General features: G+C 44.9%; 5 protein-coding genes across 10 annotated transcripts; 4 read left to right on the top strand and 1 right to left on the bottom strand.

Annotated features, from left to right (window-relative positions):
• Nucleotides 1–150: 150 nt before the first annotated feature.
• cdc123 (cell division cycle 123 homolog (S. cerevisiae)) lies at nucleotides 151–22,114 on the bottom strand. 3 transcript variants are annotated; one of them, XM_088366359.1, is made up of 31 exons: nucleotides 21,954–22,114; nucleotides 21,480–21,598; nucleotides 21,185–21,347; nucleotides 19,092–19,270; nucleotides 18,824–18,987; nucleotides 17,378–18,740; nucleotides 16,035–16,157; nucleotides 15,735–15,900; nucleotides 13,730–13,908; nucleotides 13,464–13,627; nucleotides 12,017–13,380; nucleotides 10,675–11,898; nucleotides 10,375–10,540; nucleotides 8,368–8,546; nucleotides 8,101–8,264; nucleotides 7,915–8,017; nucleotides 6,672–7,821; nucleotides 4,706–4,825; nucleotides 4,542–4,617; nucleotides 4,320–4,458; nucleotides 2,600–2,671; nucleotides 2,445–2,505; nucleotides 2,220–2,252; nucleotides 2,046–2,141; nucleotides 1,873–1,979; nucleotides 1,724–1,775; nucleotides 1,573–1,648; nucleotides 1,249–1,371; nucleotides 1,135–1,163; nucleotides 750–1,052; nucleotides 151–637 (listed from the first exon to the last, which is right to left on the bottom strand). In XM_088366359.1, exons 20-31 carry the CDS (start codon nucleotides 4,367–4,369, stop codon nucleotides 590–592), a joined length of 1,050 nt encoding a protein of 349 aa, XP_088222485.1. In that variant the 5' UTR covers nucleotides 4,370–4,458; nucleotides 4,542–4,617; nucleotides 4,706–4,825; nucleotides 6,672–7,821; nucleotides 7,915–8,017; nucleotides 8,101–8,264; nucleotides 8,368–8,546; nucleotides 10,375–10,540; nucleotides 10,675–11,898; nucleotides 12,017–13,380; nucleotides 13,464–13,627; nucleotides 13,730–13,908; nucleotides 15,735–15,900; nucleotides 16,035–16,157; nucleotides 17,378–18,740; nucleotides 18,824–18,987; nucleotides 19,092–19,270; nucleotides 21,185–21,347; nucleotides 21,480–21,598; nucleotides 21,954–22,114; the 3' UTR covers nucleotides 151–589. The 3 variants fall into 3 exon arrangements, with proteins under 3 accessions (XP_088222485.1, XP_088222486.1, XP_088222484.1); XM_088366360.1 differs by lacking the exons at nucleotides 4,320–4,458; nucleotides 4,542–4,617; nucleotides 4,706–4,825; ... (15 more) ...; nucleotides 21,480–21,598; nucleotides 21,954–22,114 and adding an exon at nucleotides 2,835–2,992 and having other exon boundaries at nucleotides 750–887; nucleotides 948–1,052; XM_088366358.1 differs by lacking the exons at nucleotides 4,320–4,458; nucleotides 4,542–4,617; nucleotides 4,706–4,825; ... (15 more) ...; nucleotides 21,480–21,598; nucleotides 21,954–22,114 and adding an exon at nucleotides 2,835–2,992.
• nudt5 (nudix (nucleoside diphosphate linked moiety X)-type motif 5) lies at nucleotides 3,673–5,833 on the top strand. Its single transcript, XM_088366382.1, has 9 exons — nucleotides 3,673–3,936; nucleotides 4,107–4,174; nucleotides 4,242–4,294; nucleotides 4,357–4,464; nucleotides 4,554–4,649; nucleotides 4,728–4,829; nucleotides 4,933–4,941; nucleotides 5,015–5,068; nucleotides 5,129–5,833. The coding sequence occupies exons 1-9, from the start codon at nucleotides 3,835–3,837 to the stop codon at nucleotides 5,236–5,238; spliced, it is 702 nt and encodes a 233-aa protein (XP_088222508.1). The 5' UTR covers nucleotides 3,673–3,834; the 3' UTR covers nucleotides 5,239–5,833.
• Nucleotides 6,102–11,247, top strand: LOC148379285 (F-box DNA helicase 1-like). 2 transcript variants are annotated; one of them, XM_088366340.1, is made up of 21 exons: nucleotides 6,102–6,348; nucleotides 6,428–6,574; nucleotides 6,662–7,062; nucleotides 7,128–7,264; nucleotides 7,323–7,470; nucleotides 7,542–7,723; nucleotides 7,791–7,865; nucleotides 7,934–8,025; nucleotides 8,117–8,285; nucleotides 8,350–8,563; nucleotides 8,657–8,744; nucleotides 8,807–8,902; nucleotides 8,974–9,110; nucleotides 9,179–9,275; nucleotides 9,329–9,495; nucleotides 9,603–9,675; nucleotides 9,738–9,932; nucleotides 9,995–10,120; nucleotides 10,202–10,308; nucleotides 10,389–10,523; nucleotides 10,603–11,247. In XM_088366340.1, the coding sequence occupies exons 1-21, from the start codon at nucleotides 6,330–6,332 to the stop codon at nucleotides 10,762–10,764; spliced, it is 2,967 nt and encodes a 988-aa protein (XP_088222466.1). In that variant the 5' UTR covers nucleotides 6,102–6,329; the 3' UTR covers nucleotides 10,765–11,247. The 2 variants fall into 2 exon arrangements, with proteins under 2 accessions (XP_088222466.1, XP_088222467.1); XM_088366341.1 differs by having other exon boundaries at nucleotides 6,428–6,571.
• On the top strand, nucleotides 11,534–16,355 carry LOC148379286 (F-box DNA helicase 1-like). 2 transcript variants are annotated; one of them, XM_088366338.1, is made up of 21 exons: nucleotides 11,534–11,693; nucleotides 11,773–11,919; nucleotides 12,007–12,407; nucleotides 12,477–12,613; nucleotides 12,672–12,819; nucleotides 12,891–13,072; nucleotides 13,147–13,221; nucleotides 13,297–13,388; nucleotides 13,480–13,648; nucleotides 13,712–13,925; nucleotides 14,019–14,106; nucleotides 14,169–14,264; nucleotides 14,336–14,472; nucleotides 14,541–14,637; nucleotides 14,691–14,857; nucleotides 14,963–15,035; nucleotides 15,098–15,292; nucleotides 15,355–15,480; nucleotides 15,562–15,668; nucleotides 15,749–15,883; nucleotides 15,963–16,355. In XM_088366338.1, the coding sequence occupies exons 1-21, from the start codon at nucleotides 11,675–11,677 to the stop codon at nucleotides 16,122–16,124; spliced, it is 2,967 nt and encodes a 988-aa protein (XP_088222464.1). In that variant the 5' UTR covers nucleotides 11,534–11,674; the 3' UTR covers nucleotides 16,125–16,355. The 2 variants fall into 2 exon arrangements, with proteins under 2 accessions (XP_088222464.1, XP_088222465.1); XM_088366339.1 differs by having other exon boundaries at nucleotides 11,773–11,916.
• LOC148379287 (F-box DNA helicase 1-like) lies at nucleotides 16,872–21,803 on the top strand. 2 transcript variants are annotated; one of them, XM_088366337.1, is made up of 21 exons: nucleotides 16,872–17,054; nucleotides 17,134–17,277; nucleotides 17,368–17,768; nucleotides 17,837–17,973; nucleotides 18,032–18,179; nucleotides 18,251–18,432; nucleotides 18,507–18,581; nucleotides 18,657–18,748; nucleotides 18,840–19,008; nucleotides 19,074–19,287; nucleotides 19,379–19,466; nucleotides 19,529–19,624; nucleotides 19,691–19,827; nucleotides 19,896–19,992; nucleotides 20,046–20,212; nucleotides 20,395–20,467; nucleotides 20,536–20,730; nucleotides 20,793–20,933; nucleotides 21,012–21,118; nucleotides 21,199–21,330; nucleotides 21,408–21,803. In XM_088366337.1, exons 1-21 carry the CDS (start codon nucleotides 17,036–17,038, stop codon nucleotides 21,564–21,566), a joined length of 2,973 nt encoding a protein of 990 aa, XP_088222463.1. In that variant the 5' UTR covers nucleotides 16,872–17,035; the 3' UTR covers nucleotides 21,567–21,803. The 2 variants fall into 2 exon arrangements, with proteins under 2 accessions (XP_088222463.1, XP_088222462.1); XM_088366336.1 differs by having other exon boundaries at nucleotides 16,873–17,054; nucleotides 17,134–17,280.
• Nucleotides 22,115–24,556: the final 2,442 nt, after the last annotated feature.

Here is a 24,556-nt window from a genome sequence, read left to right on the forward strand (position 1 = left end):
GCCGGTGGGGGAGTACACACTCCAGCACACACTACACGACAAAGTGAGGAGGGCTCGTTCGGCTCGTGGCGTAATTGGAAGCGTTATGTAAAAGCACAATCAATTTCGAATGTGGTCGTTTGGGGGCATCCACCAGACGTGACAGCTCGGTCGATATATGACAACAAGTTTAATGGGGGGGTCCGTAGGGCCGCGGTCTACAGAGATGCATGATGGGAAAACCGCACACACGGGAGGGGGGGGGGGCTGAAGGATGGAGGCAATGAGTTTGTCAGGAGTGCTCAGACTAAATTAGTTGAGACGAACGGGAGGGCGGGGGCGGCAAAGAAGCATTAAAGGTGACTGGGTGATCAAGAGCTTTAGTGTTAAATAAAGAAGTTTGCTCAGGGGTTGAGAAGGTACTGGCGTCCTCCTGCTGGGTTTGGGCGGTAGAAAGGCAGACGGGATTTACGATAAAAAGGAATCGAGGCTAAACATGACATGTGAGCTACGACCATAACAATTTTCTCTTATGTCCAGATTGGATTGCTTCAGGACACCTGAGGGGTGGGGCGGGGTATCGAGTCACTTCTTGCAGGGAACTTGAAAGTCACTGTGGAGCTTCGTCGTCCTCTTCGTCCTCCTGTTGGCTTTTCTGCTGTTGGTTTCGAGAAAGTTGTTTATTCACGATGCCAGTGACACATTTTGAACCTTAACATTCTTCTTGTTGATTCATAAAAAGTGCCATGCAGCTTTCTTTGAATCCTCACCAGCTTGAGGAAGTCGATGAGTTTGTAAGCGTCCTCTCCAGCTGACAGATCCACAAAATCACGTGGGATTCGGTAGCTCAGGCAGGGGCTGGGCTGCACCGTCACCTCGCTAGCGGTGTAGCGGAAATCCGGCTCGTCCTGCAACACACGACGGCGCATTAGAACGGCGACTCGGGTCACGAATGCTCCTCGGCTAACCTGCTGCCGGGCCGCTTCCCCGCCGGATGTCAGCTCCTCCCAGCTGAACAGAAGGGAGTCAGTGACCTCCCCGAATGGGTTCAGATCAATGACCCAGACTCTCCCCTTGAAAACAATAAAAAAAAGGAAAAAAAATCAGCATGAATCTCCTGATGTCTTAGCTTGTCACAAATGTGCTCAGGCTTACCTGGCTATCTCTATAGACATCCAACACAACTGTAAAAAAAAAAAAAAAAAAAAGATACACAAATCAATCAATATGGTACTCAAATTCCAAATTCATGAAACAAAATATACTCACAGTCCTCATCCAAGAATTTGTACTGGATGTGCTGGCTAAAGAAGTGCTGGATAGCATGAACAATGGACTCCTCCTGCTTCAAGATGTGCGGATAATACTGAGTGTAGTCTCTTTGGCTGATTGCTGCATACAAATAAATATGTGCATATCCCTAAAATGAAAATATTGGCGACAAGGCCCCACATATTTTTTGAGCATATCCAAAATGAGTCTTTTGGCGCCATCTACTGGAAGCTGTAGTAATTGATCATCCTTGCCTTTTCTATCCCGTTTTATTTAGAATGTAGATGTTACGTATTTTGTTTGATATAAAAAACACCTTACCTATCAGTTTATTTTCCTTAACAAAGCAGCGGAACTCTCCACCAGGGATCAGCTCGCTCCACTTTCTCAGGACCAGCTGAAGAGAGGAGCACGGCACATTTTTCAGAAAAAAAAAAAAGCACACTACTTCATTTCGAACTTTTTTTAATACCTCATAATTGATGATCGGATCAGGCGAATCCTGGTCGTTGCAGTGAAGAAATCTACACACAAATAGGAAGTATGCAGAGAAAAAAAAACAGATTATGCTACACATAAATCTGTTATAAAAAAACTAATGCTTGTGAATACGCGGCTTACGGCTGCGTGAGGTCATGGGTGATGAAGTCGGAGCTTTTGAAGAGGAGAAATATTTCGCTTAGGCTCTGACACTGCAGAGAGCTGTTAAGTGCAATCCAGTTGGCGTCCTAAAATGAAAACACAATCTTACAAGTGGCAATAACTAAAATGCGCTTCAACACAATCCGGTTTACCCTTGGTGCACTCCAGTTGAGTTTTGGGAAAACACGACCACCCAGAGAATTTATCGCCTCCAGCACTTTGGCTGTGAATTCTGGGAACTCAGGAGCCTGATAGACATATGCACGGGGATCAAGCTGTGCAATTCTCCATTATTAGTGCAAGCAAGTTATGATTTAGTTACTTACTGTGACTGTGGTGGTTGTTTCATCATCTGACCACTAGAAGAGGAATAGAAATGTTAGAAGGCTGCTAAATCAAAACAAGACAAATGCACAGATGCTGGGCAATTTGGCCTAATAATAAACAAAGCAAAATTAGAGTGGTCAGAAAAGTTACTAAAAATAGCAACTAAATGTCTAAATTAGCCACACAACACTTTCTTGAATTTAATCATTTCATTTTTCCCTCACCTGAATATCTTCCTCAGCATCGGAATCGTTGTTAATATGGGGCTGCTGTGCAATGTGATCACTTGGGAAGGTGGGGGGGAAATTCCAAAATGCAATCAATATTAGAATAATAATCTTTTTTTTTGCTTTAGGTGTTTAAGTGTGGTGCTTTATACCTCCCAGAAACTACCAGCGTCCCATCGTCCAGTAAATAATCTGTTACATTTTGAGGCAGTGGAAGAATCAGACTGTAAACAATAAAATAATGATTAGGAACATCATTGATAGCATTATGAAAGATAGCACAGCACCACTAGTCAACGCGGTGATTTAGAAATGATGTCTTGAACTATGGTCAAGAAAAAAATGACAAAAATAAAACTATCTGTAAACAATCATTGAACTCCTTACCTTTTAATTGTATGTTGCTTAAATATCGGATACCAGACGGAAAATTGACAGTGAGCAACTTGCTCCTTCTTCATGCTGCAACTTCCTGTATCGGAACTGTGTCCGTCAATGAATATCTTCCGAACCCTTCTTGAGTAAATATACTAGTTATTTCCCATTGTAACAAACCTAAACCTACCACTTTTTTTTTAAATTTAATATTGTATGTTCGATAATTTTTGGTACAATAAACTACTGATAGTTTGCAATAACATCAGTCGAATGTTTTGAACTGAACGAGGGAGGTATTTTAGTGGTACACTCAAAATCAGAGATGTTCCACGAGTAAGATGAGCCATAATAGTAGTTAAGTTCAGTTCAGGTTGCCGATGATCTGACACAGGTGAGAAGTGTGGGTGATAAACCAAAAAGAACAATCAAACTAAAACGGATTGCGGAGCCTGAGATAGCAGAAAGAATGCAAAAAAAATCCTACTTTTATAGCCACAATAATCCAAGAGTGATGGTGCCAAAGAAGGATGTTGCGCAGCATCAGGCAATAGAAAAAAAATGAAATGCTGAAATCTCTTCCTGCAATTATAAAAACTGTTAAATAAATCAAAAAGCATGATACGGATGAACGCTTGCATGGGGAGAAGATGATAAACCCCTCACTAGTAGAGTGAAAAGAAAAAAATAATTACTTCAATATTGAATCAATTTATTTGACCTGACTGGACAGAAGTTTAGAATTTGGGTGACGTTTACGGTACCCGGAAGTACAAACAGCGTGAGCGCTCAACTACGTCATTGTCTTCTTCGGCTGAGTTGGTGTGGTTTCACGTGAGTCAAGTTTAAACATTTACCAACTCACATGACTGATTAAAGTTCAGAATTGACGGGGCGTTAACTTATCTTGCAACGTAAAGATTGGACACACCGGTTAATGTCCACGCAACAAATTTTATTTTTAACCGATTGCTAATTCGCGCAGCTCCTGAACACAAACAGCATAATCGAAATGGTGCCTGGAATTGTTCGTATTTCAGAAAATACAATGAACCACAGTGAAGATTCCAAGCAGACGACGGTGACGACGGTGCCTCACGTCGTGAAAGAAGAGGTGTGTTTTAGTAACTTCTCAAATGTACAAAAAAAAAATCGTAAATAAGTTGTTACGTCACTTGTGTGGGTCACAATCTGCAGATACGTGCATTGGGACGTGAACGCATCACTTGTTTTGGATAATTTAGGAAATATATAAGAGGGGGGAATTGTGTCATTTTATTGTAGATCTTGGCATCGGGTAAATGGGTGAAGCTGGAGAAGACCACTTATGTGGACCCGGCTGGAAACACCAGGTATGATTATCTTCTGCCATGACATAAGAAATCAATCATGTTTTTCTAAGTTGTGTTCCTCCATCAGGATCTGGGAGACGGTGAGGAGGACAACGAGGCAAACCGACTCAGACGCAGATGGTAATTTTGGGAAGGGGTCTCAAACCTTTTGAGGGAACTTATTGAGGGAGATCGGACTCTAGGTGTCGGCATCATCGCGCTGCTGAAGAGGACACTGCACAAGGACTGCGTGGTGATGGTGAAGCAGTTCCGTCCACCGATGGGATGCTTCACGTTGGAGCTTCCTGCGGGTGAGGACATTTGTCGTGCTGTTAAATTCAATGTTGATCCAAGTGGGGTGTGTAAAGGTGTTAAAAAGTGTGATTACATCTCTGCTCAGGCTTGATCGACGAGGGTGAGAGCGCAGCGACGGCCGCGCTGAGGGAGCTGAAAGAAGAAACAGGCTACAAAGGGGAAGTCGTCGGAGTGACGCCAGGTAATCAAACGCTTTGGCGAACTTTGAAAACGACAAATTGTGCGATCTGGAAATACATTTCGTTGTCGCTTAATGCAGTGACTTGTCTGGATCCTGGCTTGTCCAACTGCACCACCCAGATCGTCATGGTCAACATCAACGGAGATGAAATGGAGAATATCAACCCGACACAGCAGCTGGGTGAGGGAGAGAGAAGTTTTGATTTCTTGTTTGGACCTGCGCTCGTGTGAAGGTTCTAAAATGTGTATCAAACTAATTTTCCCTCTTGTGCTTTTCTCTTCAGGTGATGGAGGTAAGTCTTATATTTACAAAAATACATCTCAGAGTATAGTCAATAAACAAACTGGACTTTTTTTCCCCCTCAGAATTTGTGGAAGTCATCCTTGTACCCCTTGATGAATTCCAGATGAAAATAGATGGTAAGCGCTCGGTGTCTTGACTCGTGTTTACTAAGCCTCTGACTGAGTTTCATTCTGCAGAGCTCCTGAAGAAAGAAAAAATCGTGGTGGATGCCAAGGTTTATATTTTTGCCATGGGCATGGCGCAGGCATTTTTCACGCCCAAGGAGCTACCTGTGCTCAAGCAGTGAATCAACATAGGACCAAACTCCGAAGACCATTTTAAATTGCCTGAATTGATGATGGTCAACTTTCCAAAGTGACATTCCAAGTCCCTCAAATGCTTCCAATTGTTTTTTTTTTTTTTAATCACACATGCCATTCTTCGAAATGTTTATTCTGTTTTCAGCATAGGAATTATGGTCAACTTCATATTTCAGGTTTTAATGACATTCTCGTAGTTACATTTTGTGACTTTTATACATTTCTTAACACATTTTGTTTACTAATTTAGTATATTAAATACGTATTAATTGATGGAAGGGTTAGGTCGCGCGTGTCCTTTTTTCCAAATATTAATCACGGTTGCTCGAGTCCGTTCGTTTACTTAATTACAATGTTTTTAATCACGAATACTGTATGTTTCTGGTCTTACAATTGTCAGTTCATCTATTAACATTACAGTACATGTCGCTGAGGTTTTATTCTCTCCTTCGAGTGTACTGTAAAATACAAAAAGTTACTGTTAAACAATCCATGCTGTGCCATCATCTCAACATTGATGCTGTAGTTACCCCAGGGACTACAATTTTGCTGATCAATTAATAAATGCGTTACTACCTTTGAGTTTGTGTGAATCTTTATACTGAAGTGTATATCCCAGAGAATGCTCAACTATATTTATTTTTTTGCTTTTCTAGTAAGAACTAAATGTTATTAAAAAACGTCTAGTCTGTTCCCAGGGTGGTATAGTAACAAAATCTCTACAATAAAACTACTGAATGACGTAAATTAAAAAACAACGATCGATTTAAATTAAATCAACCCATCAATAGAATGCTGTTACAGCTTGCATCCACATGGTGGCAGTAGTGTCCAAAGGCAAATGCTTCTGAATTCGTCACTTCCGCCGAAAACACGCTTTCAATTTTATTTTGGTATTTACTTGAACTTCATTCGCTACGACGTAACAATTCCAGCAATCATTTCTTTATAATCAAATACTTTCGTATGTGGGGCGACTCGGTTATAATTCATGAGTGCCCGCAAATGTTTAGTTCTCAGCTTTAAATGTTGAGGTTTATTAAATCTAGGTATTGTGCAAGCTGAACAAAAAAATAATATGGAATTTGCACTAAAAGGTCAGTCCTCTAACCCAAGTCGAATATCTATGGTTGTTATGGTTGTGTTTTAAATTTGTCGTTACTTGTTTTTTCTAAGCGAGAGCCAAGAGGAGGCATTTAAATGCAGACGAGCTAGAAAAAAGTGAAGCGGGTATCCAAGCCCTCACCAACCCCCAAAGTTTAAGCAGAAGCCGGGGCAGCACTTCCAATCTGAACCCAAGACCTACCAAGAGACCAAAATGTGGTGACTACATTAAATTAGAATTTGGCTGTTGATGGCATGTTAAGAGGGGAAACATTACTAATGTGTCATCTTAACATTTCATGATAGCATCAATCACCTCTCGTGCGGAGAACGGCTTCCCCCCATGCACAAATGGACTCCATGGTGAACCAGAAGATGAGGACGATGAGCGATCGTTGCCCTCAGACCTGGAGGAGGAACCTGAAAACAACATTGACTACTTAGAAGGAATAACTTCTGCCATGTTTGAAGATGAGTTTGACTCTTCTGACGAGTTGGTGTACGAGGAGCTGGATGTGGAACCCCTGCCTGATGCCACCTACGGTCTCCTCGGGAGTAGCAAGGAGCTGCTGCAACCTCAGGGTTGTATTGACGACCTCCCGGAGGAGTTGCTCAGGCAGGTCCTCAGCCTCCTTCCTGCTCGAGACCTGTACAGGAGCGCCATACTCGTGTGCAATCGGTGGCGCGACGTGATTGAGGATGACAAGGTGATGGGCACCACGAAGCCTCGGGGTACTTTTTTTTCCCTGAAAATAATTGTTCTTTTTTCCAGTTTATGCCCTTCAAGAAAGAATACTACCGCTTCATGATGAACGAAGAGGTTACAATGGCCGAGGTCACCTCCTCATTGATCAAGGCCCGCGTCATAAAGCCAGCAATGTCACAGCACGGCATCCGCAACCTCGTTATGTAAGTTCTTCAACGTTATCCGGGTCGCTTTACATTAATCGAGGCTCTTTGTCCGCAGTTTAATGTCGCACCATAAGTTTGGCACGATGGTGAATCCGACGGACGTTCTGGAGCAAGTGAAGAAACATCGCTTTTTCCCCCATGCCGAGGCCGCCATGAGATTACGCATTCGGAATGTTCCCAAGTGCCCGAATCTGCACGTGGAGGTTCAACTGACACGCTCGCACAATTTATATTGTCTCCGAAAGTTACAATGACGCGTGCTCGATCCCCGCAGGGCCCCAACCCGTTTGCAGTCATGGCGGTGATCTTACTCCTCAGCGAGAGCGTGGAGGACGTGCAGGCGTTGGTGACCTTGCTGAACGACTGCATGTCGTACAGCGACGTCACCGAGTTCCTCAGTCACATGGCCGTGGTGCTGCTGGCTGCCGTGAGGAACAAGGTGAAGCTTAGCCAGAGGTGAGGCCGGCTAACTTTTAAATGGAAAATAAGGTATCTCCTTAATCCCTTCTTTGGTGGTTTCCAGGTTGCATTACAACATCTACTATGTTCTTCACCTGAGGGAGAATGGCCCCTTTTCAGTTAGCTGCTCGGAAGGCCGGTGAGACTTACTCTTGGATATCTTCTTATGTGGTTCGGATTGAGATCACCTTTTTGTGTTCCCGCCAGGAGCTCGCGCATGAAGTTGACCTCAGAACAGCTGACCATCCTCAGCCACGACATTCAGAAGGACCACTTGGTGAAGATTGTTGCCTTTGCAGGTACAACGAACCTCCACGTTCAACATTACGAGAATATAAATCGGCCTCCCGTCAGGGTCTTGCCGGCTAACGTACCGTTTTAACGTTGAAGGTACGGGGAAGACGACCACGCTGATCAAGTACGCCGAGCAGCGGCCGCACCTCCGGTTCCTGTATGTGGCCTTCAATAAATCGGTCGCTAGCGAAGCCTCGCAGCGGTTCCCGCCCAACGTGGACTGCAAGACTGTCCACTCGCTGGCCTATAAAGACATCGGGAAATTGTGAGAAGCTCGCACAGCCAAGTGTCCAATTCAGATCTTGATCTCTTTTTTTTTTATGACGCAGCTACCAAAAGAAGCTCACCTTCAATCTGAACGTCTTCTCCATCAACACGGTCCTGCCCAAAGGTCGAGGGGGTTACGCCAAGGCCAAAGTGGTAGCCCAGACTCTCAACAACTTCATGTCTTCCGTCAACGAGACCATCGAGCGGAGCCACGTGCCTTTCTCGCAAGTGAGTCTTCGAGGCAACAAGACGCTCATCGCTGAAGAAGAAAAAGAGGTGAGAAGCGCTGTACAAAATGCCGTCTTAACCATTCGTACGAGTCAAAAACAGCTGTCATCAAAATGCCGAAATTCATTTTTTTGTCTCTAGTTGTATGTCCAAGATGCAAGAAACATTTGGATGAAAATGAAGGACCTCAGTGAGATTGAAGAAGAAGCCTACCACATCACTCACGACGGCAAGACGGCGACTCACGGAAGCCTCGTGCGAACAATTATAAACTTTCCTTTTCTCCGCCAGGTTACTTAAAGTTATGGCAGCTCCAAAAGCCAAAGGTCAGCCTCTCGGACCAATACGACGTTATTTTTATCGACGAAGCCCAGGACTGCACCCCCAGTAAGTTTCTCAGTCTTGAGTTTTGATCGTCGATACTTCCATTTATTTTCGCTTTTTATTTTTCTCCTTAGCCATCATGGACGTGCTGCTGATCCAGAAATGCGGCAAAATCCTGGTGGGCGATCCCCACCAGCAGATCTACACCTTCCGAGGTGCCATTAATGCTTTGCAGACTGTGGCTCACACCCACATCTACTACCTAACACAGGTTTGCACGCAACAACACCGAGAATAACAGTGGACGGATTCCAAACCCAAAATTATTTCATTGTCCAGAGTTTCCGCTTTGGCGCCGAGATCGCTTACGTGGGGGCCAGCATCCTCACGGTGTGCAAGGATGTCAGCAGAATTCTCGTCGGGGGAAGGCAGAAAGGTAGACGGCTTGAAACAAACGACCTCGCCGGACTCACTGATCCGTTTTCCTAGGGGGCGTGTTTGATGAAAAAGCTGCCCAGGCCCAACAGGACATAGCCAATGGGATAAGCCCCCGTCAGGGAAACACGGCCATTTTGTTCAGGTGCAATTTTGGCGTGTTCAGCGAAGCCGTGCGGCTAACCGAGGCCAATAACAAGTGCAACATCCACTTCATTGGCGTGAGTGTTTTATCTACACCCCCCCCCCCGTGAGCCATATGTTGCTCACCCTTGTTATGGACTCAGTTTCCCAGAATACATAATTGTGGATGCTCTTTACCTGACAGGGTGTGGACAACATCGGGTTGAGTAAGATCAAGGACATTTGGTACCTAATGGAAGGCAAAGATAACCGCAAACGTGAGGATCGGTTTTGTTCCGGTTGCATTGGCAAAGGAAATGATTGTCGTTCTTTTTATCAGTGATCAAGGACCACCTGATTGGATCGTTTGCAAAAATCCAACCGAACCCCTTTGAGGCGTTGAAGCTGTACGTCAGCAAGACGGACAACCGTGACCTGGAGGCCAAGCTGACCATTGTGACCAAATACACAAATCGCATTCCTGATCTGGTGAAGTGCCTGAGGAGACACTCGGAGGATAACGTTAAAGAAGCAGGTGTGCGCTTTGGAGAATTGGAACACATGACCGTTCCTCCCCGTTTTTCTGCTCCCTTCCAGACTTCATACTCGGCACAGTCCACAAAGCCAAAGGTTTGGAATTTGAAATCGTGATGGTCGGCTGCGACTTTATCAACGTTCCCAGCGCCAGACACAACAGCCACCACTTCAACGAATTTTCTTTTAGTGAGTGTTTGACTTTTTTTTTTCGAATTACAAACCTGCGCTAAAATAAAATATAAATCACGCAACAAATTAAAACTTCAGGTAACGTCCCCAACGACGAATGGAACCTGCTCTACGTGGCGGTGACTCGCGCTCGAACGACGCTCATCATCACAAGGAGCATCCACTACATCATCACCCAGACCGGCGTAGGATATGATCACATGATCAAACATTCTTAACGCACTAAATGCAAAAAAAATTAATTTGTTTACCTTGTCATCAACAGGAGTACTTCTTAAAGTCGGTAATGCCCGCTACGCCGCTGAAAGCGGGCGAGACGCCGCCGTGCCTCATTTCCGCCTGTCCCAATTGCATCACGCCCGGCGCCGCTTTCATGATGTGCAAAAGACGGATGACATATGTGAGGATATTCAGCAACTGGAAAAAAAAAAAAAATACAAATGTAAATATGATTTTCATGAGCATCTGTCCGCATCTAGACGAGTGGCCCGTCCGCCGAGGGCGCGCTGTGCGAGAGGTGCGTGTGGACACGCGTCGGCCCCATCGCTTACCTCATGACGGACGACGTGCTCTCCATGGCTGAAGTTCCAGAGCGCTTCAACCAGCATTTATTCCACATTATTTTCCACGCGCCGCTTTAGTTGGAACTGACTAGGAATATTTAGTTTTTTTTCTGTAACAGAAAACTTGGGTTGTTTTGATTGACTGTTAAAAAATGGGACTGAACGGTCTGATTTGAAATGACTGAAAAGGTTAAAAAAATAAGTTTGTAAATATGAAAATATAAAACAGTATAGGCTTTTATACTGCAGTTGAGTTTGGTGTTTTGTGATCTGTTCAAATGCTTATAATAAAACATTGGTGCGATGGACATTAGCATTTTTTTCAGATCAACAATAACACCAAGATGCCACAAGATGGCGGCAACAAATTAGCAGTAAGCTCGACGATTAACATTACAGTACATGTCGCTGAGGTTTTATTCTCTCCTTCGAGTGTACTGTAAAATACAAAAAGTTACTGTTAAACAATCCATGCTGTGCCATCATCTCAACATTGATGCTGTAGTTACCCCAGGGACTACAATTTTGCTGATCAATCAATAAATGCGTTACTACCTTTGAGTTTGTGTGAATCTTTATACTGAAGTGTATATCCCAGAGAATGCTCAACTATATTTTTTTGCTTTTCCAGTAAGAACTAAATGTTACAAAAAAACGTCTAGTCTGTTCCCAGGGTGGTATAGTAACAAAATCTCTACAATAAAACTACTGAATGACGTAAATTAAAAAAAAACCCGATTGATTTAAATTAAATCAACCCATCAATAGAATGCTGTTACATCTTGCATCCACATGGTGGCAGTAGTGTCCAAAAGCAAAGGCTTACATCCACCTGATGGTAGTATTGTCTATAAGCAAAAGCGAAAGCTTCTGAATTAGTCACTTCGGCCGAAAGCACTCTTTCAATTTCATTTTGGTATTTACTGGAACTTCATTCGCTCCGACGTAACAATTCCAGCAATCGTGCAAGCTGAACAAAAAAAATAATATGGAATTTGCACTAAAAGGTAAGTCCTCTAACCCAAGTCGAATATCTATGGTTGTTATGGTTGTGTTTTAGATTTGTCGTTACTTGTTTTTTCTAAGCGAGAGCCAAGAGGAGGCTTTTAAATGCAGACGAGCTAGAAAAAAGTGAAGCGGGTATCCAAGCCCTCACCAACCCCCAAAGTTTAAGCAGAAGCCGGGGCAGCACTTCCAATCTGAACCCAAGACCTACCAAGAGACCAAAATGTGGTGACTACATTAAATTACAATTTGGCTGTTGATAGCATATTAAGAGGGGAGACATTACTAATGTGTCATCTTAACATTTCATGATAGCATCAATCACCTCTAGTGCGGAGAACGGCTTCCCCCCATGCACAAATGGACTCCGTGGCGAACCAGAAGATGAGGACGATGAGCGATCGTTGCCCTCAGACCTGGAGGAGGAGCCTGAAAACAACGTTGACGACTTAGAAGGAATAACTTCTGACATGTTTGAAGATGAGTTTGACTCTTCTGACGAGTTGGTGCACGAGGAGCTGGATGTGGAACCCCTGCCTGATGCCACCTACGGTCTCCTCGGGAGTAGCAAGGAGCTGCTGCAACCTCAGGGTTGTATTGATGACCTCCCGGAGGAGTTGCTCAGGCAGGTCCTCAGCCTCCTTCCTGCTCGAGACCTGTACAGGAGCGCCATACTCGTGTGCAATCGGTGGCGCCACGTGATTGAGGATGACAAGGTGGGCACCAAAAAGATGAAAAATTGAGGCACTTTCTTTTTCCCTGAAAATAATTGTTCTTTTTTCCAGTTTATGCCCTTCAAGAAAGAATACTACCGCTTCATGATGAACGAAGAGGTTACAATGGCCGAGGTCACCTCCTCATTGATCAAGGCCCGCGTCATAGAGCCAGAAATGGCAGAGCACGGCATCCGCAACCTCGTTATGTAAGTTCTTCAACGTTATCCGGGCCGCTTTACATTAATCGAGGCTCTTTGTCCGCAGTTTAATGTCGCACCATAAGTTCGGCACGATGGTGAATCCGACGGACGTTTTGGAGCAAGTGAAGAAACATCGCTTTTTCCCCCATGCCGAGGCCTCCATCAGATTATGCATTCGGAATGTTCCCAAGTGCCCGAATCTGCACGTGGAGGTTCAACTGACACGCTCGCACAATTTATATTGTCTCCAAAAGTTACAATGACGCGTGCTCGATCCCCGCAGGGCCCCAACCCGTTTGCAGTCATGGCGGTGATCTTACTCCTCAGCGAGAGCGTGGAGGACGTGCAGGCGTTGGTGACCTTGCTGAACGACTGCATGTCGTACAGCGACGTCACCGAGTTTCTCAGTCACATGGCCGTGGTGCTGCTGGCTGCCGTGAGGAACAAGGTGAAGCTTAGCCAGAGGTGAGGCCTGCTAACTTTTAAATGGAAAATAAGGTCAAAGGTATCTCCTTAATCCCTTTTTTGGTGGTTTCCAGGTTGCATTACAACATCTACTATGTTCTTCACCTGAGGGAGAATGGCCCCTTTTCGGTTAGCTGCTCGGAAGGCCGGTGAGACTATCAAATTACTCTTGGATATCTTCTTATGTGGTTCGGATTGAGATCACCTTTTTGTGTTCCCGCCAGGAGCTCGCGCATGAAGTTGACCTCAGAACAGCTGAACATCCTCAGCCACGACATTCAGAAGGACCACTTGGTGAAGATTGTTGCCTTTGCAGGTACAACGAACCTCCACGTTCAACATTACGAGAATATAAATCGGCCTCCCGTCAGGGTCTTGCCGGCTAACGTACCGTTTTAACGTTGAAGGTACGGGGAAGACGACCACGCTGATCAAGTACGCCGAGCAGCGGCCGCACCTCCGGTTCCTGTATGTGGCCTTCAATAAATCGGTCGCTAGCGAAGCCTCGCAGCGGTTCCCGCCCAACGTGGACTGCAAGACTGTCCACTCGCTGGCCTATAAAGACATCGGGAAATTGTGAGAAGCTCGCGCAGCCAAGTGTCCAATTCAGATCTTGATCTCTTTTTTTTTATGACGCAGCTACCAAAAGAAGCTCACCTTCAATCTGAACGTCTTCTCCATCAACACGGTCCTGCCCAAAGGTCGAGGGGGTTACGCCAAGGCCAAAGTGGTAGCCCAGACTCTCAACAACTTCATGGCTTCCGTCAACGAGACCATCGAGCGGAGCCACGTGCCTTTCTCGCAAGTGAGTCTTCGAGGCAACAAGACGCTCATCGCTGAAGAAGAAAAAGAGGTGAGGAGCGCTGTACAAAATGCCGTCTTAACCATTCGTACGAGTCAAAAACAGCTGTCATCAAAATGCCGAAATTCATTTTTTTGTCTCTAGTTGTATGTCCAAGATGCAAGAAACATTTGGATGAAAATGAAGGACCTCAGTGAGATTGAAGAAAAAGCCTACCACATCACTCACGACGGTAAGACAGCGACTCACGGAAGCCTCGTGCGAACAATTATAAACTTTCCTTTTCTCCGCCAGGTTACTTAAAGTTATGGCAGCTCCAAAAGCCAAAGGTCAGCCTCTCGGACCAATACGACGTTATTTTTATCGACGAAGCCCAGGACTGCACCCCCAGTAAGTTTCTCAGTCTTGAGTTTTGATCGTCGATACTTCCATTTATTTTCGCTTTTTATTTTTCTCCTTAGCCATCATGGACGTGCTGCTGATCCAGAAATGCGGCAAAATCCTGGTGGGCGATCCCCACCAGCAGATCTACACCTTCCGAGGTGCCATTAATGCTTTGCAGACTGTGGCTCACACCCACATCTACTACCTAACACAGGTTTGCACGCAACAACACGGAGAATAACACTGGACGGATTCCAAACCCAAAATTATTTCATTGTCCAGAGTTTCCGCTTTGGCGCCGAGATCGCTTACGTGGGGGCCAGCATCCTCAAACTGTGCAAGGATGTCAGCAAAATTCTCGTCGGGGGAAGGCAGAAAGGTAGACGGCTTGAAACAAACGACCTCGCCAGACTCACTGATCCGTTTTCCTAGGGAGCGTGTTTGATGAAAAAACTGCCCAGGCCCAACAGGACATAGCCAATGGGATAAACCCCCGTCAGGGAAACACGGCCATTTTGTTCAGGTGCAATTTTGGCGTGTTCAGCGAAGCCGTGCGGCTAACCGAGGCCAATAACAAGTGCAACATCCACTTCATTGGCGTGAGTGTTTTATCTACACCCCCACCCGTGAGCCATATGTTGCTCACCCTTGTTATGGACTCAGTTTCCCAGAATACATAATTGTGGATGCTCTTTACCTGACAGGGTGTGGACAACATCGGGTTGAGTAAGATCAAGGACATTTGGTACCTAATGGAAGGCAAAGATAACCGCAAACGTGAGGATCGGTTTTGTTCCGGTTGCATTGGCAAAGGAAATGATTGTCGTTCTTTTTATCAGTGATCAAGGACCACCTGATTGGATCGTTTGCAAAAATCCAACCGAACCCCTTTGAGGCGTTGAAGCTGTACGTCAGCAAGACGGACGACCGTGACCTGGAGGCCAAGCTGACCATTGTGACCAAATACACAAATCGCATTCCTGATCTGGTGAAGTGCCTGAGGAGACACTCGGAGGATAACGTTAAAGAAGCAGGTGTGCGCTTTGGAGAATTGGAACACATGACCGTTCCTCCCCGTTTTTCTGCTCCCTTCCAGACTTCATACTCGGCACAGTCCACAAAGCCAAAGGTTTGGAATTTGAAATCGTGATGGTCGGCTGCGACTTTATCAACGTTCCCAGCGCCAGACACAACAGCCACCACTTCAACGAATTTTCTTTTAGTGAGTGTTTGACTTTTTTTTTTCGAATTACAAACCTGCGCTAAAATAAAATATAAATCACGCAACAAATTAAAACTTCAGGTAACGTTCCCAACGACGAATGGAACCTGCTCTACGTGGCGGTGACTCGCGCTCGAACGACACTCATCATCACAAGGAGCATCCACTACATCATCACCCAGACCGGCGTAGGATATGATCACATGATCAAACATTCTTAACGCACTAAATGCAAAAAAAATTAATTTGTTTACCTTGTCATCAACAGGAGTACTTCTTAAAGTCGGTAATGCCCGCTACGCCGCTGAAAGCGGGCGAGACGCCGCCGTGCCTCATTTCCGCCTGTCCCAATTGCATCACGCCCGGCGCCGCTTTCATGATGTGCAAAAGACGGATGACATATGTGAGGATATTCAGCAACTGGAAAAAAAAAAAAAATACAAATGTAAATATGATTTTCATGAGCATCTGTCCGCATCTAGACGAGTGGCCCGTCCGCCGAGGGCGCGCTGTGCGAGAGGTGCGTGTGGACACGCGTCGGCCCCATCGCTTACCTCATGACGGACGACGTGCTCTCCATGGCTGAAGTTCCAGAGCGCTTCAACCAGCATTTATTCCACATTATTTTCCACGCGCCGCTCTAGTTGGAAGTGACTAGGAATATTTTGGTTTTTTTTCTGTAACAGAAAACTTGGGTTGTTTTGATTGACTGTTAAAAAATGGGACTGAACGGTCTGATTTGAAATGACTGAAAAGGTTAAAAAAATAAGTTTGTAAATATGAAAATATAAAACAGTATAGGCTTTTATACTGCAGTTGAGTTTGATGTTTTGTGATCTGTTCAAATGCTTATAATAAAACATTGGTGCGATGGACATTAGCATTTTTTTCAGATCAACAATAACACCAAGATGCCACAAGATGGCGGCAACAAATTAGCAGTAAGCTCGACGATTAACATTACAGTACATGTCGCTGAGGTTTTATTCTCTCCTTCGAGTGTACTGTAAAATACAAAAAGTTACTGTTAAACAATCCATGCTGTGCCATCATCTCAACATTGATGCTGTAGTTACCCCAGGGACTACAATTTTGCTGATCAATCAATAAATGCGTTACTACCTTTGAGTTTGTGTGAATCTTTATACTGAAGTGTATATCCCAGAGAATGCTCAACTATATTTTTTTGCTTTTCCAGTAAGAACTAAATGTTACAAAAAAACGTCTAGTCTGTTCCCAGGGTGGTATAGTAACAAAATCTCTACAATAAAACTACTGAATGACGTAAATTAAAAAAAAACCCGATTGATTTAAATTAAATCAACCCATCAATAGAATGCTGTTACATCTTGCATCCACATGGTGGCAGTAGTGTCCAAAAGCAAAGGCTTACATCCACCTGATGGTAGTATTGTCTATAAGCAAAAGCGAAAGCTTCTGAATTAGTCACTTCGGCCGAAAACACTCTTTCAATTTCATTTTGGTATTTACTGGAACTTCATTCGCTCCGACGTAACAATTCCAGCAATCGTGCAAGCTGAACAAAAAAAATAATATGGAATTTGCACTAAAAGGTAAGTCCTCTAACCCAAGTCGAATATCTATGGTTGTTATGGTTGTGTTTTAGATTTGTCGTTACTTGTTTTTTCTAAGCGAGAGCCAAGAGGAGGCTTTTAAATGCAGACGAGCTAGAAAAAAGTGAAGCGGGTATCCAAGCCCTCACCAACCCCCAAAGTTTAAGCAGAAGCCGGGGCAGCACTTCCAATCTGAACCCAAGACCTACCAAGAGACCAAAATGTGGTGACTACATTAAATTACAATTTGGCTGTTGATAGCATATTAAGAGGGGAGACATTACTAATGTGTCATCTTAACATTTCATGATAGCATCAATCACCTCTCGTACGGAGAACGGCTTCCCCCCATGCACAAATGGACTCCATGGCGAACCAGAAGATGAGGACGATGAGCGATCGTTGCCCTCAGACCTGGAGGAGGAGCCTGAAAACAACGTTGACTACTTAGAAGGAATAACTTCTGCCATGTTTGAAGATGAGTTTGACTCTTCTGACAAGTTGGTGCACGAGGAGCTGGATGTGGAACCCCTGCCTGATGCCACCTACGGTCTCCTCGGGAGTAGCAAGGAGCTGCTGCAACCTCAGGGTTGTATTGACGACCTCCCGGAGGAGTTGCTCAGGCAGGTCCTCAGCCTCCTTCCTGCTCGAGACCTGTACAGGAGCGCCATACTCGTGTGCAATCGGTGGCGACACGTGATTGAGGATGACAAGGTGGGCACCAAAAAGATGAAAAATTGAGGCACTTTTTTTCCCCTGAAAATAATTGTTCTTTTTTCCAGTTTATGCCCTTCAAGAAAGAATACTACCGCTTCATGATGAACGAAGAGGTTACAATGGCCGAGGTCACCTCCTCATTGATCAAGGCCCGCGTCATAGAGCCAGAAATGGCAGAGCACGGCATCCGCAACCTCGTTATGTAAGTTCTTCAACGTTATCCGGGCCGCTTTACATTAATCGAGGCTCTTTGTCCGCAGTTTAATGTCGCACCATAAGTTCGGCACGATGGTGAATCCGACGGACGTTTTGGAGCAAGTGAAGAAACATCGCTTTTTCCCCCATGCCGAGGCCTCCATCAGATTATGCATTCGGAATGTTCCCAAGTGCCCGAATCTGCACGTGGAGGTTCAACTGACACGCTCGCACAATTTATATTGTCTCCAAAAGTTACAATGACGCGTGCTCGATCCCCGCAGGGCCCCAACCCGTTTGCAGTCATGGCGGTGATCTTACTCCTCAGCGAGAGCGTGGAGGACGTGCAGGCGTTGGTGACCTTGCTGAACGACTGCATGTCGTACAGCGACGTCACCGAGTTTCTCAGTCACATGGCCGTGGTGCTGCTGGCTGCCGTGAGGAACAAGGTGAAGCTTAGCCAGAGGTGAGGCCTGCTAACTTTTAAATGGAAAATAAGGTCAAAGGTATCTCCTTAATCCCTTTTTTGGTGGTTTCCAGGTTGCATTACAACATCTACTATGTTCTTCACCTGAGGGAGAATGGCCTCTTTTCGGTTAGCTGCTCGGAAGGCCGGTGAGACTATCAAATTACTCTTGGATATCTTCTTATGTGGTTCGGATTGAGATCACCTTTTTGTGTTCCCGCCAGGAGCTCGCGCATGAAGTTGACCTCAGAACAGCTGAACATCCTCAGCCACGACATTCAGAAGGACCACTTGGTGAAGATTGTTGCCTTTGCAGGTACAACGAACCTCCACGCTCAACATTACGAGAATATAAATCGGCCTCCCGTCAGGGTCTTGCCGGCTGACGTACCGTTTTTGCGTTGAAGGTACGGGGAAGATGACCACGCTGATCAAGTACGCCGAGCAGCGGCCGCACCTCCGCTTCCTGTATGTGGCCTTCAATAAATCGGTTGCTAGCGAAGCCTCGCAGCGGTTCCCGCCCAACGTGGACTGCAAGACTGTCCACTCGCTGGCCTATAAAGACATCGGGAAATTGTGAGAAGCTCGCGCAGCCAAGTGTCCAATTCAGATCTTGATCTCTTTTTTTTTTTATGACGCAGCTACCAAAAGAAGCTCACCTTCAATCTGAACGTCTTCTCCATCAACACGGTCCTGCCCAAAGGTCGAGGGGGTTACGCCAAGGCCAAAGTGGTAGCCCAGACTCTCAACAACTTCATGTCTTCCGTCAACGAGACCATCGAGCGGAGCCACGTGCCTTTCTCGCAAGTGAGTCTTCAAGGCAACAAGACGCTCATCACTGAAGAAGAAAAAGAGGTGAGGAGCGCTGTACAAAATGCCGTCTTAACCATTCGTACGATTCAAACAGTTGTCATAAAAATGCTGAAATTAATTTTTTTGTCTCTAGTTGTATGTCCAAGATGCAAGAAACATTTGGATGAAAATGAAGGACCTCAATGAGATTGAAGAAAAATCCTACCACATCACTCACGACGGTAAGACGGCGACTCACGGAAGCCTTGTGCGAACAATTATAAACTTTCCTTTTCTCCGCCAGGTTACTTAAAGTTATGGCAGCTCCAAAAGCCAAAGGTCAGCCTCTCCGACCAATATGACGTTATTTTTATCGACGAAGCCCAGGACTGCACCCCAAGTAAGTTTCTCAGTCTTGAGTTTTGATCGTCGATGCTTCCATTCATTTTTTTTTTTTTCTCCTTAGCCATCATGGACGTGCTGCTGATCCAGAAATGCGGCAAAATCCTGGTGGGCGATCCCCACCAGCAGATCTACACCTTCCGAGGTGCCGTTAATGCTTTGCAGACTGTGGCTCACACCCACATCTACTACCTAACACAGGTTTGCACGCAACAACACGGAGAATAACACTGGACGGATTCCAAACCCAAAATTATTTCATTGTCCAGAGTTTCCGCTTTGGCGCCGAGATCGCTTACGTGGGGGCCAGCATCCTCAAACTGTGCAAGGATGTCAGCAAAATTCTCGTCGGGGGAAGGCAGAAAGGTAGACGGCTTGAAACAAACGACCTCGCCAGACTCACTGATCCGTTTTCCTAGGGAGCGTGTTTGATGAAAAAACTGCCCAGGCCCAACAGGACATAGCCAATGGGATAAACCCCCGTCAGGGAAACACGGCCATTTTGTTCAGGTGCAATTTTGGCGTGTTCAGCGAAGCCGTGCGGCTAACCGAGGCCAATAACAAGTGCAACATCCACTTCATTGGCGTGAGTGTTTTATCTACACACGGATTTCCCCCCCCCCCCCCTACTGACTAAAGGTGCGATGGATATAATACAAGGCCCTCAGTTGGCCCGTGAGCCATATGTTGCTCACCCTTGTTATGGACTCAGCCACTGTTTCCCAGAAAATATTAAATACATAATTGTGGATGCTCTTTACCTGACAGGGTGTGGACAACATCGGGTTGAGTCAGATCAAGGACATTTGGTACCTAATGGAAGGCAAAGATAACTGCAAACGTGAGGCTCGCGCATATCGTTTTTGTTCCGGTTGAACTGGCAAAAGAAATGATTGTCCTTTTTATCAGTGATCAAGGACTACCTGATTGGATCGTTTGTAAAAATCCAACCGAACCCCTTTGAGGCGTTGAAGCTGTACGTCAGCAAGACGGACGACCGCGACCTGAAGGTCAAGCTGGCTATTGTGACCAAATACACAAATCGCATTCCTGATCTGGTGAAGTGCCTGAGGAGACACTCGGAGGACAACGTTAAAGAAGCAGGTGTGCGCTCTTGAGAATTGGAACACATGACCGTTCCTCCCCGTTTTTCTGCTTCCTTCCAGACTTCATCCTTGGCACAGTCCACAAAGCCAAAGGCCTGGAATTTGAAATCGTGAAGGTCGGCTTCGACTTTATCATTCCCTGCACCAGAGACAACAGAGACAACAGCCACAACAGCCACCACGTCAACGAATTTTCTTTTAGTGAGTGTTTGACTTTTTTTTTCTAACCTGCGCTAAAATAAAATATAAATCACGCAACAAATTAAAACTTTAATTCAGGTAACTTCCCCAACGACGAATGCAACCTGCTCTACGTGGCGGTGACTCGTGCTCGAACGACGCTCATCATCACAAGGGGCATCCACTACATCATCAACATGACTGGCGTAGGATATGATCAAATGATCAAACATTCTTAACGCACTAAATGCAAAAAAAATTAATTTGTTTACCTTGTCATCAACAGGAGTACTTCTTAAAGTCAGTAATGCCCGCTACGCCGCTGAAAGCGGGCGAGACGCCGCCGTGCCTCATTTCCGCCTGTCCCAATTGCATCACGCCCGGCGCCGCTTTCATGTGCAAAAGTTGGATGACATATGTGAGGATATTCAGCAACTGGAAAAAAAAACAAAACAAATGTAAATATGATTTTCATGAGCATCTGTCTGCATCTAGAGGGGTGCCCCGTCCGCCGAGGGCGCGATGTGCGAGAGGTGCGTGTGGAGACGCGTCGGCCCCATCGCTTACCTCATGACGGATGACGTGCTCTCAATGGCTGAAATTCCAGAGCGCTTCAACCAGAGTTTCAACTTTAATTTCCACGCGCCGCTCTAGTTGGAACTGACTAGGAATATTTAGTTTTTTTTCTGTAACAGAAAACTTGGGTTGTTTTGATTCACCCTTGTCTGTTAAAAAATGGGACTGAACAATCTGATTTGAAATGACTGAAAAGGTTAAAAAAATAAGTTTGTAAATATGAAAATATAAAACAGTATAGGCTTTTATACTGCACTTGAGTTTGATGTTTTGTGATCTGTTCAAATGCTTATAATAAAACATTGATGCGATGGACATTAGCATTTTTTTCAGATCAACAATAACACCAAGATGCCACAAGATGGCGGCAACAAATTATTAGCAGTAAGTTCGACATGCAAACTGTCCAATGCGTCTCCTTGTTGTCGTTGATATACAATTACAGATAACGATGTAAACACTTACCAGTACGATCCGACGCATTGACAGAATACAGTTGCTCTCAAAGCACCACTTCATTTTCCTCTCAGGATTAATAAAGGATCTTTTCAAGAAAGAAAATCTGTCCAAACGTGTCGCAGCAATCGTGCTGGTTATAACACATTCCACAGAGACGTTATCATCCGTCATCAGATAACATCTGGACAGGAAAAACTTCTCATCAGAACTCATACCAAAACATAAACGCCAAAATTCCAGATGAATTTAATACATATTTATTATGGGTGTAATTTGCATGAGTGCAGAACACCAAGTTACGAAAAGTCCACTGAGAGACATGTGTCGTACAAAAAGTCAATTTGGAAAAATATATGTATATATATATATATGTATATAAGAAATTGCTACATGGCTACTTATTCAATAGTTGAGGAAAAAAAAAGTAACTGATGAATGGGTTTTTAAAACAATAGTGGGAATTAACCTTGACTTTTCTGAGATATGAGCTATCGTTTGGCTAATTTTTAGTGAAGTCATGAGACTTAAAAGCTTTTCATTTCATGCTTACATAAAATACAATATTAAAGTGAGCTGTTTGTCCTCATTACAATCCACATGATAAAAATATCGGTTGTTTTTATTGGGAAGGCCGGACTGGATTAATGGAGCTTCCGTTGATTTCAATGGTGACAAATGATTTGCCGTTGGAACGTTTGGAACATAATCAGAAACGAAGTAAACCTGTTTCTCACGGCACCATTGTATGTAAATGCGTTATAAGTGCATGTGCACTGTGTTTCATCAACTTCGACAACTTCCAGTAAACGTTTAGATTGGCAACACTCCAACTTGCTCGGAACGTGACCCGGTTTGCTCACCACCGAGTCTTGATGGGCTGCAGGTGTTCAACAGTGGAGAAGCACGAGGAAAAAGTTCCCTTCAGGCAGCCGAGCCGTCTACACTTGGGGCCTGACTCGCCTCCATAGCACAATGAAACGAGACGGCTTCTGTCTCCTTTTTTTTCTGTGCAAAAAGAGTTTGACACCTTTTACTACCTGCTTATCAAGGCTATGACGTAGCTTCATTCAAAGGAATGTCTTCCGGTGCCATCTGCGGCGGATCGCCGGCTCGCGCTCGTCTCCTGATAAAGCGGAATAACATTAGTGAAGATTTCGTAGGACAAGATGACTCGGCAAGGCATTCGAAGTTGCTGAAAACGTTACTCCCTCGGCTTACATTTTACAAAGGAGGCCGATTCCAATGAGCGCCACGATGGCTGCCAAGACGCTAACGACGGCTGTGGTGATTCCAGGTACTGCCGATGAGAAGGACTGATTAGAAATAGTTTACAACCAATTATTGATGCACTAAATAAGTCTGTAAAAAGCAGAGTCCAAAGGACAAGTGTGTTCAGTTTTTCTTTGGCTTCCTCAAAAAGGCGTGAGAAGCCGCAAACCAGTTTTTGCAATCTTACATGAAAGAGCAGCTGACAGAGCGAAGTTTCTGTAGCTAGCGATTGAATGCTAACTTGGGAACAATAACAATAGAGAGCAAACTCACCACTCAAGGAGGAGCTGGTTTGCCAAAGAGAAGCGTCGCTGCTGGTATCATTGATGAGCGAGTCGGCGGGCTCCGATGTATTTCGGTGTTTCTCCACGCTGGTGGTGGTGGCTTCTGGAGTATGGACACGTGGAGGGAGCGTCAGGCACGGAGCCTTTTCGGAATACGACGCGACGAGCTCGGCGCGCCTCTCACCTGTCTCGCTGTCGTCGGATGCGCCTCCTCTGGGGTCTGCTGGAAACACAATCAAGTCGTGCCTCCAGTAAGCTGCTCGTCGGCATGGTGATTTACTTCAACACTTACGTATGCATACGAGGGTGGGAGAGGACCAACGCGAGCTGCCGGGTTTGCATTTGATGAGGTTGGACGTGCCCGCCATTCTCAGGTAACCTTTGAGGCAGATGTAGCGGAAGGTTCGGTTGAGCTGCTGGCAGTCTTGCGGTGGAGGCTGGGTCTGAGGCCAAGGAGGGATTCCCGAGCACGGGCATTCACTTTGGCCTGAAGGCACAGGGCTGACAGTCAATCGTTAAGCTCGGTTGTTATGCAATTAATAAACACTCCGAGTAATTATGAAGGAAACCGCAACTGAACCAGGAAGATACAAACAAATACAGAATGCGGGAAAATTGTTCATCAACGGGTTTAACTGGATTTTGGACAACGTCACTCACGCAATGTGATACAATTAAGAGTTATGAGTGCGTTACTCAATATATAAGTGAAACAAAAAATGTAAAAAAAATAATGGAAGCCTGATTCCATTGTAAGCAGGGACACCCTTTTGTAATTAAGCCGCAAACACTTCCCAAATAAACCAAATCACAATTCATCAAGGAACAACAGTCAAACTAATTTCCTAAAATGATTAACAAAGTATTAACTGGCCACTCTTTAAGTTAGGGCTCAATAAATTTTGGTAACAAAACAATTAGGCCCTAGTGAGGGTGCACATACTGTAGTTCTGTCCAGGATTATATTTAAAAGTAATTTAACAACAATGATTATGGTCATTGAACTCAACACCGGTTATTTACAATTGCGTTACAACAGAAGATATATGACTTTTG

This window comes from Syngnathus floridae, chromosome 22 (assembly GCF_059516105.1).
Source record: "Syngnathus floridae isolate MCC-2025c chromosome 22, RoL_Sflo_1.0, whole genome shotgun sequence".
Lineage (NCBI taxonomy): Eukaryota > Metazoa > Chordata > Actinopteri > Syngnathiformes > Syngnathidae > Syngnathus > Syngnathus floridae.

Bases quoted from the DNA above. Each gene is read 5' to 3' on its own strand.
- cdc123 (XM_088366358.1), bottom strand. From the start codon at position 2,908: ATGAAGAAGGAGCAAGTTGCTCACTGTCAATTTTCCGTCTGGTATCCG. The intron at 1,372-1,572 runs GTAAGGTGTTTT...ATTTGTATGCAG, and splicing joins TAAGGAAAATAAACTGATAG to CAATCAGCCAAAGAGACTAC. The intron at 1,164-1,248 runs GTGAGTATATTT...TTTTTTTTACAG, and splicing joins CAAATTCTTGGATGAGGACT to TTGTGTTGGATGTCTATAGA.
- LOC148379286 (XM_088366338.1), top strand. The intron at 15,293-15,354 runs GTGTGCGCTTTG...GCTCCCTTCCAG, and splicing joins GGATAACGTTAAAGAAGCAG to ACTTCATACTCGGCACAGTC. The intron at 15,481-15,561 runs GTGAGTGTTTGA...TTAAAACTTCAG, and splicing joins CTTCAACGAATTTTCTTTTA to GTAACGTTCCCAACGACGAA.
- LOC148379285 (XM_088366340.1), top strand. The intron at 8,026-8,116 runs GTACAACGAACC...TTAACGTTGAAG, and splicing joins GAAGATTGTTGCCTTTGCAG to GTACGGGGAAGACGACCACG. The intron at 9,496-9,602 runs GTGAGTGTTTTA...TTTACCTGACAG, and splicing joins GCAACATCCACTTCATTGGC to GGTGTGGACAACATCGGGTT.
- LOC148379287 (XM_088366336.1), top strand. The intron at 19,009-19,073 runs GTGAGAAGCTCG...TTTATGACGCAG, and splicing joins TATAAAGACATCGGGAAATT to CTACCAAAAGAAGCTCACCT. The intron at 21,331-21,407 runs GTGAGGATATTC...GTCTGCATCTAG, and splicing joins GCAAAAGTTGGATGACATAT to AGGGGTGCCCCGTCCGCCGA.
- nudt5 (XM_088366382.1), top strand. From the start codon at position 3,835: ATGGTGCCTGGAATTGTTCGTATTTCAGAAAATACAATGAACCACAGT. The intron at 3,937-4,106 runs GTGTGTTTTAGT...ATTTTATTGTAG, and splicing joins CTCACGTCGTGAAAGAAGAG to ATCTTGGCATCGGGTAAATG. The intron at 4,175-4,241 runs GTATGATTATCT...TTCCTCCATCAG, and splicing joins GACCCGGCTGGAAACACCAG to GATCTGGGAGACGGTGAGGA.